General features: G+C 39.7%; 1 protein-coding gene across 2 annotated transcripts in view; it reads left to right on the forward strand.

Annotated features, from left to right (window-relative positions):
* Positions 1–21,224, forward strand: part of DNAJC3 (DnaJ heat shock protein family (Hsp40) member C3) — a 91,715-nt gene that overhangs the window by 41,994 nt on the left and 28,497 nt on the right. For both annotated transcript variants that reach the window (XM_025441326.3, XM_049099400.1), the window contains 3 exons: positions 18,236–18,388; positions 19,777–19,958; positions 20,407–20,526. In XM_025441326.3, the coding sequence (XP_025297111.1) occupies positions 18,236–18,388; positions 19,777–19,958; positions 20,407–20,526 (455 nt within the window). The remainder of the gene's footprint in view (positions 1–18,235; positions 18,389–19,776; positions 19,959–20,406; positions 20,527–21,224) is intronic.

The following is a 21,224-nucleotide window of genomic DNA, read 5'->3' on the forward strand; positions in this document are numbered from 1 at the left end:
ACTCTGCGAGGTTCAGAGTAAATGTCAGTGTAAAATGACATTCTTGCTCATTTTTCTTGTGCTGAGTCCCTTTAGGGCAGCAATTCTTAGGATTGGTCTCAGGATCCCACTATACAGTTAAATATTGAGGACTCCAAAGAGCTTTTGTTTATCAGTATGTACAGTATTAGAAGTTAATTTTAGAACTTAAAAAAATATTTACTAATTTAAAAGTGACAAACCCATTATATGTTAATATAGATTTTTTTGCATGCAAACTAACTATATTTTCAAAAACAAGAGAAGATTTAATATGTGGTATTTTTTACATTTTTGCAAATCTCTTTAATAGCTGGCTTACTTGAAGACAGGTTCCCAAATCTGATCTATATTTTGGTTGAAGTATTATTGAAAAAAAATGTGGCTTATACACTTAAGCAGTTGGGAAAGGAAGAATGTTTTAATAGTCTTTTTATATGGTTGTGGATGTTTTTGATGTTACATCAAACTCCAGTAGTTATTGGTTAGTTGCAATGTGGACTTTGGAATCTTAAGAGTGAACTTTTAGTACTCCATCCTAATGAAATCCATTGGTTTTATCTTGCCCTTTGAATCAGTTGTCTTTTATCCATATATACGTGGTCCCCACAGACCTCTCTCTGGAAAGGATATTGGGGGTTCCCAAGAGTCCCTGGATCACACTCTAATTGCTGCTATAGGTTTATACCTAAGAGGATAATTGATGCCTGGGTGGCTCAGTGGTTGAGTGTCTGCCTTTAGTTCAGAGTGTGATCCCGGGGTCGTGGAATCGAGTCCCACATCACGCTCCCTTCAGGGACCTGCTTCTCCTTACTCCTATGTCTCTGCTTCTCTCTGTGTCTTTCATGAATAAATAAATAAAATCTTGAAAAAAAAAAAGATAGAGTTATGGGCATTTTTAACCTGGTCACACAGTTTGGCACTGTTCTGTTAAGTGGTTATCCGAATGTATATTCCCTCCAGGAGTGTAGGAGGTTCCATCTGCCCCATATCTTCAACAACACTTGGTATGAACAGCATAGTTTTTGCTGGTTGGTTGGTATAAGAATTACAACTTGACCTCTTGTGTCTATTTCTATTAGATTCTGTTTATCCAACTGTTTCGTTTCTGTCAGTCCACCTTCTGTTCCTTCCCTCCTACAGGTGATTTAGATTTTTCTTCCTTATTCTGTTCGTTCGTTCTTTCTTTCTTTCTTTTTATTTATTTATTTATTTGAGAGAGGGGAGAGTGTGTGAGTGTGCACAAGCAGGGGCAGAGGAAGAGGGAGAAACAGATTCCCCACTGAGTAGGGAGCCTGACGTGGGGCTTGATCCCAGGACCCTGCGATCATGACCTGAGCAGAAGGCAGGTGCCTAATTGATTGAGCCCCCCAGGTGCCCCTATTCTGTTCTTCCTATACCTTATACATACTATGTCTTTTTCTCTTAGTTGTTACTTCAGGAATTTCAAAATGCGTGCTTATTAATAAGATATATAGGTAATCACTATCTTTAGCTTCCTCTAGAAAGTTACAGGGATCTTAGAACACTTTAATTCAATCACCCACCCCTTGACTTGGATATAATTGTTTTTCAAAAATTGGATCTTTTTATTGACATGCAAATCAGTTGGCATTATTTTTGTATAGTTCTCTTAACAAAGACTGCAGAAAGAATTTGTGAAGGCAAATTCTAGAGGTTACTGGGGGATATTGCAGTATACCTCAAATATTACATATTTTTCTATGTTATCAATTAGTATCAAATGAAAAATGTAAATTTGTACTACTTACCTCTTAAAACCATAATTAAATTTAATAGGGTTGGAAGGATTAATTTCTTGAGCAACAAGCAGTTTGGTGAACGTATTTTATGCCAAAATCTAATTTTATTTTGACCTCCAGTCAAATTAAGTTTTTATTCTGGGATTTTTTTTTTTAAGATTTTATTTATTTATTTGAGTGGGGGTCGTGCATGGGGCAGGGAGGAACAGAGGGAGAGGGACAAGTGGACTCTCCACCCAGCACAGAGCCCAAGGCAGGGTTTGATCTCATGACCTTGAGATCAGGACCTGAGCCAAAACCATTAGAGTTGGTCGCTTAACTGACTGGAGCCACCAGGGTACCATTCTGGGACTTTAATTGTGCTAATTTTGTAGAGGGCACCCAGTTTAAATTGGCTGATATATGCAATGCAATAGGAAATAAATTGAATGGCTGCTTAAAGTGTTGCATTCTGTCCTCATTTTGAATATATATACTATAGAAAGTTCAAAAAAGGAACTTGGAATTTTTATTAGCATTTTTTGGAGTACTTGCTGTGTGTCGTATGAAGTATCTTTTTAATTTCTCAGTGACTGCTCCTCAGGGTGTTAGCATTATTGATGTAGGAACTGTTGGGGTTTGGAGCTGACAGCCAAGAAAGAATTCTTCAGACATCTTTGGTACAAAAAAGGTGGTTTTATTAAAGCATGTGGACAGGACCTGTGGGCAGAAAGAGCTGCACTGGGGTTGTGACTGGTGACTGATTATATACTTTCAAGTTGGGAGAGGGTTAGGGATAGCACAGAGCTCCAAAGTATTTTGGAAACAAGGTTTCCAGGACCTTAAGGGGGCTAGCTATTGTTAGGAAAAGGTCATATGTTGCTGTCTAATAAAATCTAGTCATGAGGCCCCTCAGAGGTATATAAGTGGGCTGTATGCTTGGAGGGTGATTGCTAACATGAATCTTGGCAGGGTGGGGGTTGGGGAGGGGGGCAGATAGAGATAAAGGAAGTTTCCAAAGAAATTTTTATACATCAAAGTAGACTTATAGGATCCTGGGGGGGTCAGGGTAATGCTAAGCTAAGATTGCCTTTGCCCTTAGCAAAGTATTAACATCAAGGCAGCTGAATTCCTAGAGGAAGGTCACTCTCCCTGTTTCAAGGACTTGTCAATGGGCTATAAGTAGTAGTAAGGAAATTTAATTTTTTCTTTTGCTTTGTTTCCCACATCATTCCGCCCTGAACAATTTTGACTCCTTAAATCTTTAAGATTGCTGAGGGTGGAAGGTCTTATCTTCTGTAACTTCTTCCTGTCAAATAAGGCTATAGAGATGTCCTACCTATGGATCAACATCAGTCAGTTTGGGGCATATATATACAGGAGTTAGGAAAGGCAGAGGCAGCTGAATCCAAGGGAGACCACATGTGTGAGTCTTCCGGAGTGGAAAGGAACATCTGTCAGCTTGAAGTTACGGCAGTGAAGGCATTTGGGCACTCAGTGGAGAGAAATGGGAGGAGACAGCAAAACATGAATGACAAAAAAGCAAAGAAGCCCAAATAACAGCAATCCTTTGATAGTTGACAAAAATCCTTCTCTAGTTCAGGAGTTTAACCAATCATTAAAGGAAAGAGAGGGATCATTTAAAGTGCCAATTTAAGTATTCCCATCAGTTAGAAACCCAGAAATATTTTTGTGGAAATCTGGAATGTATACATAACATTCTGTTTTTATGATGGCACAAAATGTTCCTTGTGCTGCAGCAGTTAAAACATCTAATTCTATTCTATTTTGTAAAACTGCTTTTTTATGTTACTTAAGTATTTAAGAGAAGAATGCTATTTTGAGTCATTTAGGGCTTGACCATGTACTTACTAAGAGCTTCCATTTGCCAAACATCTTCCAGTCCCAAAGAGGGAACAGAGATGGATGGTAGGTGGTCATGCTAAGGAAACACAGAACATTCTATCATTGTTTTAAATTCGGAAGGTTGGCTGGGTTGGCAATGGTTTTAATAATGATTTTTTGCATCCAGGCAAAACCAGAGTATAACAGCCTATGAAGCCTAGGGGAAGCTATGGACACAAGTTAGAGCTACATGGCCATTAGGTCCCATTGGAGCCAGGCATCCTTGAATTGCAGTCAGAATATCAAGGACTATTCGGTTTTGGAGGGCTGCCTTTCCAGAGGATTGTGGATGGCAGGTTTAATGTAAATAGTAGTTAATTGTTAAGGACAATTAACAGTTGTCCTTAATAGCTATTTAATTAATAGCTATTTGCTGAGCTATTTGTGCAACAAAAGTTGTCACTTTGTAGGGACTGAAGGATTCCAAATCTAGGGACAATTTCTCTTAGCAAAGTTTTTGTCACCTCAGTGGTCTTTTTACCCAAATGAGAAGCCTGGCATAAACCTTGTATTACCTTCCATTGGTTATTTTTGGGTATAAAGATTGTCCCTTCATTATTAATAAGCCAGTCCTATGCTTTTTTTTTTTTTTCTTAATATCCTTGTTCCTGGGACAAATAGGACTAAAGAATAAAACCATTGAGAAACTCTCTCTGTTTAAGGTCCAGCCTTAATAATATCCTAGTTATAAGGAATCACTGGCAAGTGGAAGAAGACTGGTCTCAGGAGATAAGGGCATCCTTAGAAAGTTTTAAAGCACATGCTTAAGGATTTCAGCTCATCAAAGACCTGATAAAGAAAAACCTATAAACTTTTCTGGGCAGGAAAGAGAGGAGAAAGAGGTGCATCATCCAGTCCAATCACAGGGAAAGTGGGACCATCCATTATCTCTATCTACAGGTCCATAGTTAACTCTATGGAGTAAGGAAAGCTTTGACTTTTACGGAATGATTTTGTCATCCCAGCCACATGGAACTGGTTAAGGTGATAGTTGAGTTATACAATTGCTGAGGTATTCATCCCATTTTCCAGCTATTTAAATAAATAATCATATGTGCATGCTTATTTAATATCCCCACAGAATAAGAAACATGAAGATTGTCTATACATGAGCTATTGTGACAGTTTCTCTGAAGTTTACCTCAAGTTGTCTAGCTAAGGCAAACAACATTCAAAGACAATCAGAACTAGAGTTTCCCATCTTCAAAGGTGGGTTATTGAAATATATTTTTTCCTCTGTGAAATCACCGTTATTTCCAGAGATTGCCAAATTAAAACTAAAACTAATTTATTTGTAAAACAAGTGCAATTTAAACAAACTTGGCCTTAATTACTTACATAGGCTCCGTAAGAATAGTGATTGGCTGTATAAATCTTAAAATTTGCTTTGCTGGAACTTCTCATAAGGAATCTAAATTGAACTTTTAGTAGCCTCTTAAGGCCAGAAGCCGAACCAAATAGTTGCCATCAGACATGCCTGCAATACCTGTAGATTTGGGCGAATTCCTCTTCACAAGATCCCCAAAGTATTCTGAGGTTCCTGTACCTGCCAGGTAGTGACATTCTTTCCTCACCTGATAAGGCTGCTGGAAACTCTGTAAGTAGGTAGGGTAGGGTAGGTAATTAATAAGATAGGGTAGGAATTAAGGGTAGGTAAGTAAGTAGGCCAACATTTCCAAGGGGCTCTGTGGCTCCATATTTCATTAAGACAACCTCAAAGCTGTCTGGTCATAATCTGAGTCTATGCATGTCTCTCTCAAATATGACATTCTAGTCAAAGCCTTAAAATAGCCAATGTTTCCAATGACGTCCTGTTACAAGAACAGATTCTTACTGAATTGATGGAAATAACTATGATTGCTATGAAAGAAAGAATATTCACTGAGACTTTTTTGAATAGAGAGAAAAGTTAAATGCTTCAGTTTGTTCACAACTGAATACTTTAACACATTTTTTTAATTCATAAGAGAAAGTTTCCTTAATCTAGAAGGGCAAACATTAGAGAGCCAGCAATGTTTCAAATAAGAGTCACAATAATATAACCATTTTCCTCAGTTCATTTAGTTTCATGTTACTAATTCTTATTCAATTCGAATGCAGCTTTTTAGTTAGTTCTGGAAATTCTTACCATTTCAGTTTTAATCTTAAAGATTGCAGATACCTATATTTGGCCTAAAAGACCTTTTTATGAATCTCCTTGAAGATGAAACTCATTTTGTAAGAGTATCAGAACAAATAAATGACAAAAACTCAGCAATGGACATTGTTAATTATTTGATATGAAAGTTCATTATGATGCAGTTGACAAGGAAATTCAGTTATTTCTGTGACACAGGACACTTCAGTAATCAGAATATTGAGTGATGACTTCATCCCAGAAAGTAGCATACCAAATAAACAAGCCTAATTAATCAGAGACTCTTTATGATTTAAATCTTGGAGAAATTTGTTAAAACCTTAGAAAGTTTTAAAGCACATGCTTAAGGATTTCAGCTCATCAAAGACCTGATAAAGAAAAACCTATAAACTTTTCTGGGCAGGAAAGAGAGGAGAAAACAACTTTGTTTACATTTTCTTATCAAGAGCAGACCAATAGTCCAAGAAAACTTTGTCTTTTTAACAGAAACCTCTTCTGCCTCCTCTTCCCTGTTTCTGCACCACCTTGGGTGTGGCCTGCCTAACTGGTTCCCATACCATCCTCGGTGCCTCTGGCACCACTGGCTCCTCCTCTTCCCCTCATTGTCAGGAATGAAGAGTATCCCCCTCAGACTTAACATGGCCTACTTCAGATTTCCTCATGGCTATAGAGTTATCAGCATAAAATACAAAACTTTCATTCTACCAGGGATTACTGAAGGTCAAATAAGCTTGGTTATCTCAGAATTTCTTAGCAAAAAAGATGACTTTTAATCCCAGTTGTTTCCAGTGGGTTCAAAGGCATTCCAAGGGAGAGTCTCTGGGACTGAAGAAGAGAGGGGGTCCATTACCAGAAAAATCTCCCGCGACTCCCAGGTGGCATCCCACAGGATATGTCAGAGATTCCTGGTATCAAAGTGACCCAGCGTGTCCCTCTCACAAAATTGCTGTGATACCTGCTCTGCTGTTAAAGGCCCTAGAAGAGGAAAGCTAGGGTTCCCCCACTTCTCCATCTTATTCTAGACTGCAAAATGGGTAGCAATGTATGCACCAAGATGCTGTGTGTCTTGCCTTGAGGGCTGTGCCTTACCTTTAAGAGCCTGGCTTGCTTGCTTGCTTGCTTTCTTTCTTTCTTTTTTCTTTCTTTCTTTCTTCTTTCTTTCTTTCTTTCTTTTCTTTCTTTCTTTCTTTCTTTCTTTCTTTCTTTCTTTCTTTCTTTCTTTCTTTCTTTCTTTCATTTATTTATTATAGTCACAGAGAGAGAGAGAGAGGCGCAGAGACATAGGCAGAGGAAGAAGCAGGCTCCATGCGCCGGGAGCCTGGTGTGGGATTCGATCCCGGGTCTCCAGGATCGCGCCCTGGGCCAAAGGCAGGCGCCAAACCGCTGCGCCACCCAGGGATCCCTGGCATTTTTTTTTTCTAAAGATTTTATTTATTTATTTGACAGAAGAGAGGGAGCTAGGAAGTATAAGTAGGAGGAGCAGCACAGGGAGAGGGAGAAGCAGGCTTCTGATGTGGGGCTTGATCCTAGGACCCTGTGATCATGACCTGAGCTGAAGGCAAACGCTTAACTGACTGAGCCAACTAGGTGCTCTGAACCCTCCATTTTTAACCCATGGAGAATAATAGAAAAGTTTTACAAGGGGAAATTGCCTAATGTAATTTAAGTAGTTAGTAGAGGACATTGACAGAAAAGAGTAAAGCTAGAAATCCATCATGGTTTAAGTGACATTACAACATATGTAGTCTTTTACAGCCAATTTCTCTAGGAAATGATCCCTGGTTGGGCTTTAATTCAACTGGATACTGGTTTCAGCCAGCTCCTAGTGGCTATGGAGGTCCCAGTAGAGATCTTGCAGCAAGAAGCGGCTAGACCAGAGATGTGAAGGGCATCACATTAGACCAGTGAGGAGGAAACCTCAGATAGGACTCTTTTTTTGTTTGTTTTAAAGATTTATTTATTTGAGAGAGAGAGAAAACTCGGCAGGGAAGGGCAGAGGCAGAGGGAGAAGAGAATTTCAAGCAGACCCCACGCTGAGTATGGAGCCTAGGGTGGGGCTCGATCTCAGGACCTAGAGATCAGGACTTGAGCTGAAATCAGGAATCAGTTACTCAACCAGTTGACCCATCTAGGTACCCTTCCCCCCCAACATGGGAGTCTTAAGATTGACAGCTGTGCTAGTCACTTAGGTGGCTGTCCTGTGTCTAAGACAGGTTTGTATAAGGACAGGAATGAAGAGAGAGCATCGAGTTTCTGGGTCTTACTACCATTCTGGCCAGGGTACTAGCTTCCAGCCAAAAGGCAAGCTTTTTCCTCCCTGTCAAGTAACCATGGGCTAAAGGGTTGCACCCTGAGCAATCAACATGAAAGTGTTCCAGTAAGACCATACTCCTTGAAAAGCCCCTGAAATGAAAATAAACAAAGAGAAAGTATTCAAGTTTGCACTGAGGCTGAGTCCAATAAGAAGAGTGAGCCCCACATTGGGCACCAAATGATGTAGGAAATGTTGGCATTAGCAGCTGACAGCCAAGAAAGAATTCTTCAGACATCTTTGGTGCAAAAAAGTGGTTTTATTAAAGCATGGGCACAGGACCGTGGGCAGAAAGAGCTGCACTGGGGTTGTGATAGGTGACTGATTATATACTTTGAGGTTGGGAGAAGAGGGATAACACAGACCTCCAGGGTACCTCGAGGAGCTTGCCATTGTTAGGAAAAGGTCATTTTTTACTGTCTAATAAAATCTTAGTCATGAAGCCCTTCAGAGGATATCAGTGGGTTGTATGCTTGGGGAATGATTGCTAACATGTGTCTTGGCAGGGAGAGTGATGTGGGTAGAGGTAAAGGAAGTTTCCAAAGGAATTTTTATATATATGTTAAAGTAGGCTTACAGTAAGTAATCAGGCTAAGATTGCCTTTTGCCCTTAGCAAAGTATTAACATTGAGGCAGCTGAATTCTAGAGGTCACTTTCTCTGTTTCATGGACTTTTTCTTTTGCCTTTGTTTTCCACATCATTATTATTCCCCTTTTATTAGTGAAGAAAATGCAAATAATATACAGATAGTAAGTGATAAAGTCAAGGTTTGGAGTTTTTTCCCTCCTTATTTAGATTTTAGTTTAAAACATTAATAATACAGAGGAAACCTAGGTGGCTCAGTGGTTGAGTATCTGCCTTTGGCTCAGGTCGTGATCCTGGGGCTCTGGGATCAAGTCCTGTTATCAGGCTCCTCTCAGGAAACCCGCTTCTCCCTCTGCCTATGTCTCTGCCTCTCTCTGGGTCTCTCATGAATAGATAAATAACATCTTTAAAAAAATAAAAAGAAAACATTAATACAAAATCTCTTTGGAAATATTCACAACTTGGCTGTTGAAAATGATAAAACTACTATAATAGTTACCTATTGCTACTTAACACATTCCTCAAAGTTAACAGCTTAAAGCAACACACATTTCTCTTAGAGTTCATGGGTTCCAGAATCAGGGCAGGTTTCACCAGGTCCTTTGCTTCAAGGCCTCTCATAGACTACAGTCAAGGTGTCACATAGGCTTGCAGTATTATCTGAAGATTTAGCTGGTGAAAGAACTGCTTCCAAACTCCATTGTTGGCAGGATTTGATTCCTCTTGAGCTATTAGAGGCCTCTGTTTTTTCTGAGTGTTGGCCAGAGGCTTCCCTTGGTTCTTTTTTCTGTGGGCCTCTCCATAAAGCATCTCACAGCATGGCAGCTTGCTTCATCGAAGTGAGCAGGTGAGAAGACAGGAGACTGCCAACAAGAGAGTGAGTGCTAGCCAGATGAAGTCACAGTGTTTTGTACCTAAGGAAGTGATATCCTGTCACCTTTGTCATATTCTGTTTTTTCAAAGGAGTTACCAGCTCTAATCTTATACTGTAGGGGAGGGGATCACTCAAAGGTATGAATTCCAAGAGATGGGGGCCTTTTGGGGCCATCTTAGAAGTCTGCCCACCAGAACTACCGACCCATTGTTTTCACTTGAAGTTCCAGAAAGAGGAGTATATTTGGATTAGAGAGCAGCTCACCCCTTTTAACAAGCCCTTATGCCATAGCTGTTAAGGGTGTATATCCAGAAGCTCACTCATCATAGTACATGGTAAGAAATAAGTAAAATATTGTCCTAAGTAGAGGTTTATCTGAGATGGTCAGAAATATGAAACACTAAATAAGAAACGTGAAAAGAGGAGGAAGGGAATGCTGCTAGCAGGGTCCAGTCTCCACATGTAAATATCTTTTTTTTTAAATAAATTTATTTTTTATTGGTGTTCAATTTACCAACATACAGAATAACACCCAGTGCTCATCCCGTCAAGTGCCTCCCCCAGTGCCTGTCACCCATTCACCCCCACCCCCCGCCCTCCTCGCCTTTCACCACCCCTAGTTCGTTTCCCAGAGTTAGGAGTCTTTATGTTCTGTCTCCCTTTCTGATATTTCCCACACATTTCTTCCCCCTTCCCTTATATTCCCTTTCACTATTATTTATATTCCCCAAATGAATGAGAACATACACTGTTTGTCCTTCTCCGATTGACTTACTTCACTCAGCATAATACCCTCCAGTTCAATCCACGTTGAAGCAAATGGTGGGTATTTGTCGTTTCTAATGGCTGAGTAATATTCCACTGTATACATAAACCACATCTTCTTTATCCATTCATCTTTCGATGGACACCGAGGCTCCTTCCACAGTTTGGCTATTGTGGCCATTGCTGCTAGAAACATCGGGGTGCAGTTGTCCCGGCGTTTCACTGCATCTGTATCTTTGGGGTAAATCCCCAACAGTGCAATTGCTGGGTCGTAGGGCAGGTCTATTTTTAACTCTTTGAGGAACCTCCACACAGTTTTCCAGAGTGGCTGCACCAGTTCACATTCCCACCAACAGTGTAAGAGGGTTCCCTTTTCTCCGCATCCTCTCCAACATTTGTGGTTTCCTGCCTTGTTAATTTTCCCCATTCTCACTGGTGTGAGGTGGTATCTCATTGTGGTTTTGATTTGTATTTCCCTGATGGCAAGTGATGCAGAGCATTTTCTCATGTGCATGTTGGCCATGTCTATGTCTTCCTCTGTGAGATTTCTCTTCATGTCTTTTGCCCATTTCATGATTGGATTGTTTGTTTCTTTGGTGTTGAGTTTAATAAGTTCTTTATAGATCTTGGAAACTAGCCCTTTATCTGATGTCATTTGCAAATATCTTCTCCCGTTCTGTAGGTTGTCTTTGAGTTTTGTTGACTGTATCCTTTGCTGTGCAAAAGCTTCTTATCTTGATGAAGTCCCAATAGTTCATTTTTGCTTTTGTTTCTTTTGCCTTCGTGGATGTATCTTGCAAGAAGTTACTGTGGCCGAGTTCAAAAAGGGTGTTGCCTGTGTTCTCCTCTAGGATTTTGATGGAATCTTGTCTCACATTTAGATCTTTCATCCATTTTGAGTTTATCTTTGTGTATGGTGCAAGAGAGTGGTCTAGTTTCATTCTTCTGCATGTGGATGTCCAATTTTCCCAGCACCATTAATTGAAGAGACTGTCTTTTTTCCAGTGGATAGTCTTTCCTCCTTTATCGAATATTAGTTGACTATAAAATTGAGGGTCCACTTCTGGGTTCTCTGTTCTGTTCCATTGATCTATGTGTCTGTTTTTGTGCCAGTACCACACTGTCTTGATGACCACAGCTTTGTAGTACAACCTGAAATCTGGCATTGTGATGCCCCCAGATATGGTTTTCTTTTTGAAAATTCCCCCGGCTATTCGGGGTCTTTTCTGATTCCACACAAATCTTAAAATAATTTGTTCTAACTCTCTGAAGAAAGTCCATGGTATTTTAATAGGGATTGCATTAAACGTGTAAATTGCCCTGGGTAACATTGACATTTTCACGATATTAATTCTGCCAATCCATGAGCATGGAATATTTTTCCATCTCTTTGTGTCTTCCTCAATTTCTTTCAGAAGTGTTCTATAGTTTTTAGGGTATAGATCTTTTACCTCTTTGGTGAGGTTTATTCCTAGGTATCTTATGCTTTTGGGTGCAATTGTAAATGGGATTGACGCCTTAATTTCTCTTTCTTCAGTCTCAGTGTATAGAAATGCCACTGATTTCTGGGCACTGATTTTGTATCCTGCCACGCTACCAAATTTCTGTATGAGTTCTAGCAATCTTGGGGTGGAGACTTTTGGGTTTTCTATGTACAGTATCATGTTATCTGCAAAGAGGGAGAGTTTGACTTCTTTGTGAATTTGAAATCCTTTTATTTCTTTTTGTTGCCTGATTGCTGAGGCTAGGACTTCCAGTACTATGTTGAATAGCAGTGGTGAGAGTGGACATCCCTGTCTTGTTCCTGATCTTAGGGGAAAGGCTCCCAGTGCTTCCCCATTGAGAATGATATTTGCTGTGGGCTTTTCGTAGATGGCTTTTAAGACGTTGAAGAATGTTCCCTCTCTCCCTACACTCTGAAGAGTTTGGTCAGGAATGGATGCTGTATTTTGTCAAATGCTTTCTCTGCATCCAATGAGAGGATCATATGGTTCTTGGTTTTTCTTTTGCTGATATGATGAATCACATGGATTGTTTTACGAGTGTTGAACCAGCTTTGTGTCCCGGGGATAAATCCTACTTGGTCATGGTGAATAATTTTCTTAATGTACTGTTGGATCCTATTGGCTAGTATCTTGTTGAGAATTTTTGCATCCATGTTCATCAGGGATATTGGTCTGTAATTCTCCTTTTTGGTGGGGTCTTTGTCTGGTTTTGGAATTAAGGTGATGCTGGCCTCATAGAACGAATTTCGAAGTACTCCATCTCTTTCTATCTTTCCAAACAGCTTTAGGAGAATAGGTATGGTTTCTTCTTTAAACAGTTTGATAGAATTCCCCTGGGAAGCCATCTGGCCCTGGACTCTTGTGTCTTGGGAGGTTTTTGATGACTGCTTCAATATCCTCCCTGGTTATTGGCCTGTTCAGGTTTTCTATTTCTTCCTGTTCCAGTTTTGGTAGTTTGTGGCTTTCCAGGAATGCGTCCATTTCTTCTAGATTGCCTAATTTATTGGCGTATAAGCTGTTCATAATATGTTTTTAAAATCGTTTGTATTTCCTTGGTGTTGGTAGTGATCTCTCCTTTCTCATTCATGATTTTATTAATTTGAGTCTTCTCTCTCTTCTTTTTAATAAGGTTGGCTAATGGTTTATCTATCTTATTAATTCTTTCAAAGAACCAACTCCTGGTTCTGTTGATCTGTTCCACAGTTCTTCTGGTCTCGATTTCGTTGAGTTCTGCTCGAATTTTAATTAACTCTCTTCTTCTGCTGGGCGTAGGGTCCATCTGCTGTTTTTTCTCTAGCTTCTTTATGTGTAAGGTTAGCTTTTGTATTTGAGTTCTTTCCAGTTTTTGGATGGATGCTTGTATTGCGATGTATTTCCCCCTTAGGACTGCTTTTGCTGCATCCCAAAGATTTTGAACGGTTTTATCTTCATTCTCATTAGTTTCCATGAATCTTTTTAATTCTTCCTTAATTTCCTGGTTGACCCTTTCATCTTTTAGCAGGATGATCCTTAACCTCCACGTGTTTGAGGTCCGTCCAAACTTGTTGTGATTTAGTTCTAATTTCAAGGCATTATGGTCTGAGAATATGCAGGGGACAATCCCAATCTTTTGGTATCAGTTTAGACCTGATTTGTGACCCAGTATGTGGTCTATTCTGGAGAAAGTTCCATGTGCACTTGAGAAGAATGTGTATTCAGTTGAGTTTGGATGTAAAGTTCTGTAGATATCTGTGAAATCCATCTGGTCCAGTGTATCATTTAAAGCTCTCGTTTCTTTGGAGATGTTGTGCTTAGAAGACCTATCGAGTATAGAAAGAGCTAGATTGAAGTCACCAAGTATAAGTGTATTATTATCTAAGTATTTCTTTGCTTTGGTTATTAATTGATTGATATATTTGGCAGCTCCCACATTCGGGGCATATATATTGAGGATTGTTAAGTCCTCTTGTTGGGTAGATACTTTAAGTATGATCTAGTGTCCCTCTTCATCTCTCACTACAGTCTTTGGGGTAAATTTTAGTTTATCTGATATAAGGATGGCTACCCCTGCTTTCTTTTGAGGACCATTCGAATGGTAAATGGTTCTCCAACCTTTTATTTTCAGGCTGTAGGTGTCCTTCTGTCTAAAATGAGTCTCTTGTGGACAGCAAATAGATGGGTCCTGCTTTTTTATCCAGTCTGAAACCCTGCGCCTTTTGATGGGTCCTTAAGCCCGTTCACGTTCAGAGTTACTATTGAGAGATATGAGTTTAGTGTCACCATGATATCTATTCAGTCCTTGTTTTTGTGGATTGTTCCACTGAACTTCTTCTTAAAGGGGAATTTTAAGAGTCCCCCTTAAAATTTCTTGCAGAGCTGGTTTGGAGGTCACATATTCTTTCAGTTCCTGCCTGTCTTGGAAGCTCTTTATCTCTTCTTCCATTTTGAATGAGAGCCTTGCTGGATAAAGTATTCTTGGTTGCATGTTCTTCTCATTTAGGACCCTGAATATATCCTGCCAGCCCTTTCTGGCCTGCCAGGTCTCTGTGGAGAGGTCTGCTGTTACCCCTAATACTCCTCCCCATAAAAGTCAGGGATTTCTTGTCTCTTGCTGCTTTAAGGATCTTCTCTTTATCTTTGGAATTTGCAAGCTTAACTATTAAATGTCGAGGTGTTGAATGGTTTTTATTGATTTTAGGGGGGGATCTCTCTATTTCCTGGATCTGAATGCCTGTTTCCCTTCCCAGATTAGGAAAGTTTTCAGCTATGAATTGTTCAAATACATATTCTGGCCCTCTGTCCCTTTCGGCACCCTCGGGAACCCCAATTAAACGTAGGTTTTTCTTCCTCAGACTGTCATTTATTTTCCTTAATCTATCTTCATGGTCTTTTAATTGTTTGTCTCTTTTTTCCTCAGTTTCCCTCTCTGCCATCAACTTGTCTTCTATGTCACTCACTCGTTCTTCCACCTTGTTAACCCTCGTCGTTAGGACTTCTAGTTTGGATTGCATCTCATTCAATTGATTTTTAATTTCTGCCTGATTAGCTCTAAATTCTGCAGTCATGAAGTCTCTTGAGTCCTTTATGCTTTTTTCTAGAGCCACCAGTAGCTGTATAATAGTGCTTCTGAATTGGCTTTCTGACATTGAATTGTAATCCAGATTTTGTAACCTTGTGGGAGAGAGGACTGTTTCTGATTCTTTCTTTTGAGGTGAGGTTTTCCTTCTAGTCATTTTGCGCAGTGCAGTGGCCAAAAACAAGTTGTACTGGGAAAAGGAGAAAAAGGAGAGAAAGAAGGAAAGAAAAGAGAAAAAGAAAAAAGGAAGAAAAAAAGAAAAAAAGAAAAAGAAAGAAAAAGAAAGGGAAAAAAACGGTGGGGGAAGGAAACAAATCAAAAAGGGGGAAAAAAAAAACACGGGGGAGCATCTTCTGATTCTGTATACTTTAAGTCCCTTGACTTCCCCTGGAACTTGTCCATCTAGTTGGTCTTCTGGGGGAGGGGCCTGTTGTGCTGATTTTCAGGTGTTAGCACTTGGGGGAGCTGCTCTGCCCCCTTCCTGGTGCAGGGCTCAGTGGGGGTTGTTCACCCCGTGAGGCCCCTGGAGGAACAACCGCAGTGGCGGGGCCAGCTCTGGAGCCCTGGAGTCAGCTCCCACAGTAACCCCGGAGCTCTCCTCTGCAAGGCCTGGAGGCTCCGGGGCGGGGCTGCTGATCTGCTCAGCTGGGGCAGGAGCGTCCTTGGGGTCCTGGGCCCTCCCGGCCTCTGCCTGATCCGGGGGAGGCCGGATCCTGGGCTGTGTCCCTGCGCCCTGTGCCGGGGTCTGCGCTGTTGGATTTGCGCTCCCGCCCCGCAGCCCCCTCCGCGGAGCCGCCCCCGAGCCCCCCCCGAGCTGCTCCGGGTCACGCCGTGCGCGCTGCAGCCCTTAGGGAGCTCGGCGCACTCTCCTGGGGCGCAGGTGTCTGTTAGTGTCCCAGGGAGCCTGAGGACATCCCCGCCCTCCTGGAGTCCTGCTCTAACTCCCTGCAAGGCCTTTCCACCGGGAAGATCGGGAAGATCGGTGAAGCTCCTGCTTCTCCAGGGCGGGGCTTTCCTGTCCTGGGGACACTCGCCCCAGCCTTAGCCCGGCTCCTCGCGGGGCCCCTCCCCCTTGGAGGCCTTTTGTGTCTTTATTTCTTTTTCCCCGTCTTCCTACCTTGATAGAAGCGTGAACTCTTCTCACTGTAGCATTCCAGGTGTTCTCTCTTTAAATCTCAGGCCGAATTCGTAGATTTTCAGGATGATTTGAATATTATCTAGGTAATTGGTGGGGACAGGTGATTTGGGGACCCTACTCTTCCCACATGTAAATATCTTGAGAGGAGTCTCCAACCTGTGGTAAGAGTGAAAATGTTCATCTCACTTAACTCACTTTGAAACTCCTCACTCAGGGTTGTAAGTCTGTAGTTTGTTTCTCAGACTCCTTTCTTACTTTCTTGTAAGAACCCCCTCCCTCTCCTCCTAGCTTCCTCTATCCTCGGAGAGGTCCAGAGGACCTGACCTCACTTCCCTTTTCCCATTCCCATTGTTTGAGCACTGAGGGAAGTTGAACCCTCCATCCTCAACTGCAAACTTTAGAGCTTTCCCTGCTCTCACCTTCTAACAAGAAACATCGTGTGGTAGAGATTAGACTCTAGCATTTGAGAAAAAAGAGATGCAAATTCCATTAAGAAGAGGTGATCTCTAATACATTCTTATGTATTCTATTCAAAAAGGAGCTATAGTGTACATATAGGAAACAAGTAATCAATTACCTTTACCCAGAGCAAAGTGACATACACATTTATCCTTTTTCCAATGTGGTCTGCCAGAAGTGTTCAAGACCATCCTGAGGATGATAAAAGAATCCTAGATAAGCATGCCATGGCCTTACAGCAACCCCTTTGAGCTGAGTAATTTAGTCATGCAGGGCCGGTCCTCCTCAGAGCAAGCTGAAGTTGTTAATTCCTAGTTACCTGTGAATACTTGAAGTCTTATCCATTCCTTCAGAAGCCAATGGTTAAATAGACAAAACAATACCTAAGGTAACTTAAAAACAAAATGGAGAAATATGGAGCCTCTACTCAGAAATAATATTCTTGACATTTGTTATTTGGAGTGTTCTCTACTACCAGGTAGCTAGTGGGGGTGTTTTTTTTAGCTAAAAGGAGGAGCAGTATGATTAGTCAGTTGAAGGAGAGACATTCTATAAATAATATACCATTGGCTGCAACTCACCCAGAATTGGAAGCTATCAGTTACAATTCCTATCTCAGTAAGAATATTAGATTTCAGAAATTATTACACAGAAACTCTAATAACCAGGAAAATAGTCCCCCCTTGCCTAAGTCAGAGCTTTTTTATTTTAATTTTTTAAAAGATTTTATTTATTTATTAGAGATACAGAGAGAGGGAGAAGCAGGCTCCATGCAGGGAGCCCGACGTGGGACTCGATCCCGGGTCTCTAGGATCCCGCCCCGGACCAAAGGTGGTGCTAAACCGCTGAGCCACCCGGGCTGCCCCTAAATCAGAGCTTTTTAATGTGGGCATCCAAGTTCTCTAAGCCATTAAGCTTAAGACTTTTCCATTTGGTGGGAGAAATTGTTAAGAGTCACTGTGGCCAAGGCTGGGCTGGGAGTGGGAATGAACCATAAGCAGACACAAGGGATCCTAAAAGGTTGTTAGAGATGGTCTAAAACTGTGGTAGTAGGTGCATACTTGGTAAATTTGTTAAAAATCAGATATGCACAGTCACATGAATTTTACAGTATGAATTATACCATAATAAAGTTATTTAAAAAGCAAGAAAATGTGTAGACCTCTTAAAACTCCATTATAAATCTTTCAGTATAAGGTATTACTCTCTCATCTTTCCCCATAAATTCTTCGTTTCTCGTTACACCTTAGCTCTTCTGATATCAAATTTTTGTCCTGTAACCTCTAAAAAACATGCCCTCCTTTCAGTTTCCCTGTTTTTCATTATTTTCATAAAATAATTTTGTATTTAAAAATACATATTTAGGAAGTAGAGCTAGAAGGCAGAATACATGAAACACACATTACCCTGCCGAGCTGTGTCTAAGGGTGAGGGGAGATTGCGTTCTGCACTCTTCTCTGCCCTTTCACATTCCTGGTAAGGTGTGGGTGACGCAGGTCTGTTGCCCCCAGCTTCCAGCTCGCTCCTGTGTACTGTACGAGTGGAAGTAAAGATGCCCTCCCACTGGTCAGCCCTGAGGCGCAAGACCTGGGACAAGCCAGTTTGGCCAGCGTCTTCACCCTTTCCCTCAGTGAACGTATGGATTTAAAATAGAACGAGGTGTGTACTTGTGTGTACTGTGGATATTAGATTTAAGAGATTAAAAAAATTAAAACCCTGCTTAATTTCTCATTCTTATAGCTCAAATCTAACCCAAGTGAAAACGAAGAAAAGGAAGCCCAGTCCCAGATTGTGAAATCAGATGAAATGCAGCGTTTGCGTTCCCAAGCACTTGATGCTTTCGAGAGCTCAGATTATACTGCTGCTATAACCTTCCTTGATAAAATTTTAGAGGTAAGTTTCTTAGACATTGCGGCTGGCAGGCCTGACACATACTGCTTTTTACTCTAAGGCATGTATACACTTTGACATGTTAAGTATTACAAGAAACCTAAATAGGATAAAATCAGATTGGTCTTTGGGCTTTTCGCTCTAAGGTAAAAAGATGGTGTTTATTTAGTACAAAATTTGGAACTGAAGTTTTCGGTAAATGTACCGAATGTGCTGTGGAGTAAGAGTTAAATATTTTTATATATTTCTGGCTTTGCTACTTTTGTTTGCTTTTACATTTTGTGGGGTGGGGAGAGAACTCTAGAGGTTAGTAATGGGGTAAAAGATGAAAGTTGAAGGAAAAGGAAAAATAATGTTTGTGGCAAAGATGGAGTATTTAGAATGAAGAGTTTCTAGAGAAGAAACAGATGAAGAGTTGACAAGATCCGGAGTTCTTGATAGGAAACCTAAGTCTATAGTTTTCTTTCCTCTGTAGGACTTAGTGACAGATGGTTTCAGAAGAAAGTCTACTAAAATATTCAAGTAGAGGCAACTCTAATTCATGTTTATCATTTTCATAGGACTTTGATACATTGTTTCACTTAATCTTGGCAGTAAACTTGTATGTACAGTAGGTGCTTCTTTGATAATTTTGTAGGGGAAATTATGTGATGTCCAGTAGAACTAATTTTTTATTATTTTGTTAATGCTTTATTAAGGAAATATAAAGTTATAATATTTACCTTCCAGTAGTTAGACTATCCATTTTGACCTAGCTTATTATACAAGATATTTAATTAATGTACAGTGTTGATTTTGATATTTTAATGTATGTGAAAAGTTGACATGATTTTAGAAAGAACAACTCTAAGAGATAGGTAAAAGATAAGTCCACAGGCTTTGTTGGTGGACTTTGGCTTACATTTTGGAGAATACTAGTATATTTATGAACATTGTTGACTTTTTGATAAAGTAGACATGATAAAGCTTCAGCCTTCCCTCATTGTTTTCCTCTTTTCTTTCTTTTTGTGATATGAGGATTTGAAATTAATCAAAGAGACAATAATTTATAAAAGAATTCTGTTTAGTTATTAGAACAGAAATATTTTGCAGATGTGGAACCTAGATTTTTTTTTTTGAGACTAGAGATTAGAATTGTTGATTAAGTACAAAAATCTGATTATAGAATATTCTTTTCAAAATCAGATATGCTTCACTGGGAACAACCTTTTAATAGTAATGCCATGTATTCTTATTTTTGTCAAAAAATAAATAGTATCATTTTTTAATACTATTTACAGTATGGAAATCACATTAACAGAAGATGGTTTCAGGTTGATAAATATGTGGGATGTAAGTATGAGTGTGCATAGCTTGCTGTTTCTTAAAGTCTAGTTCTCTTGTTTCTTAAGGTTTGTGTTTGGGATGCAGAACTACGGGAACTTCGAGCTGAATGTTTCATAAAAGAAGGGGAACCTAGGAAAGCAATAAGTGACTTAAAAGCTGCATCAAAATTGAAGAATGATAATACTGAGGCTTTTTATAAAATTAGCACACTGTACTATCAACTAGGAGACCACGAACTGTCCCTCAGGTCAGTTCTAGTGACACATGCACATCTCATCAACTTTTTATTGTTGGCAGTATGATATTAATCCCATTTTCTTTTTAATTTTAAATTAAAACTGTGGCTAAGGCTGTTTTTACATTCTTTACCTACTTATATATTTTGTGTTATCCCTAAGTTACTCTGTTTCTATATAGTTTATTTTCATGAGCTATGTTTATTAAATAGGAGAGATACTATATTTGCAGAAGCAAAATGGGGTGTTTAATGTATAATCTACTTAAATCATTTTAATTTGAATTAATACATGTGGACAACAATGACATATGTAAAAGTGTTTGGTAAATTATCAAGTCTGTGTATTTTGTTTAATTGTTACAAAAAATACCTTTTGTGATTTCTGTATTTGGTATGGAAGACTACTCATTGATTTTTTTGACTCGGGGTATTTTCCTCTTTTTAAATACGTGAACAGCGAAGTTCGTGAATGTCTTAAACTTGACCAGGATCATAAAAGGTGTTTTGCACACTATAAACAAGTAAAGAAACTGAATAAACTAATCGAGTCAGCTGAAGAGCTCATCAGAGATGGCAGGTAAGAACATGCTGGTTGCACTGTGCAACCTCCCTTATATGTCTTTTCTGGGCACAAAAGAACAATTGAACTCCTTGCTCTTCTATTCATTAGCCATTGAAGATATAGTATCTTAGATAGCATTGGCCTTGGCAAAATTACTACAAATATACGTTTTTAAAAATAAGGCAAATATAAATTATAGTAACTGCATAGTATTCTTATCAGTGTATATATTTATATTTCACTAAATATTTATTGAGTATCTCCTGTGTCAGGTATTGACAATATAGTAGGGGCACAGAAATGAATATGACATAGTTTTTGGTCTTAAGAAGCTTCTGCAAGAGACTCATTTTAGAAGTAAGGACACCTACAGATTAAAAAATGAAAGGTTGGAGAACCATTTACCATTCAAATAATCCTCAAAAGAAAGCAGGGGTAGGAATCCTCGAATCAGATAAATTAAAGTTTATCCCAAAGACTGTAGTAACAGATGAAGAGGGACACTATATCAAACTTAAAGGATCTATCCAACAAGAGAACCTAACAATCATGAATATTTATGCCCTTAATGTGGGAGCTGCCAAGTATATCAATCAATTAATAACCAAAGTAAAGACATACTTAGATAATAATACACTAATACTGGGAGACTTCAACATGGCACTTTCTGCAAATGACAGATATTCTAAGCACATCTCCAAAGAAACAAGAGT

This window comes from Canis lupus, chromosome 22, assembly GCF_003254725.2.
Source record: "Canis lupus dingo isolate Sandy chromosome 22, ASM325472v2, whole genome shotgun sequence".
Classification (NCBI taxonomy): Eukaryota; Metazoa; Chordata; class Mammalia; order Carnivora; family Canidae; genus Canis; species Canis lupus.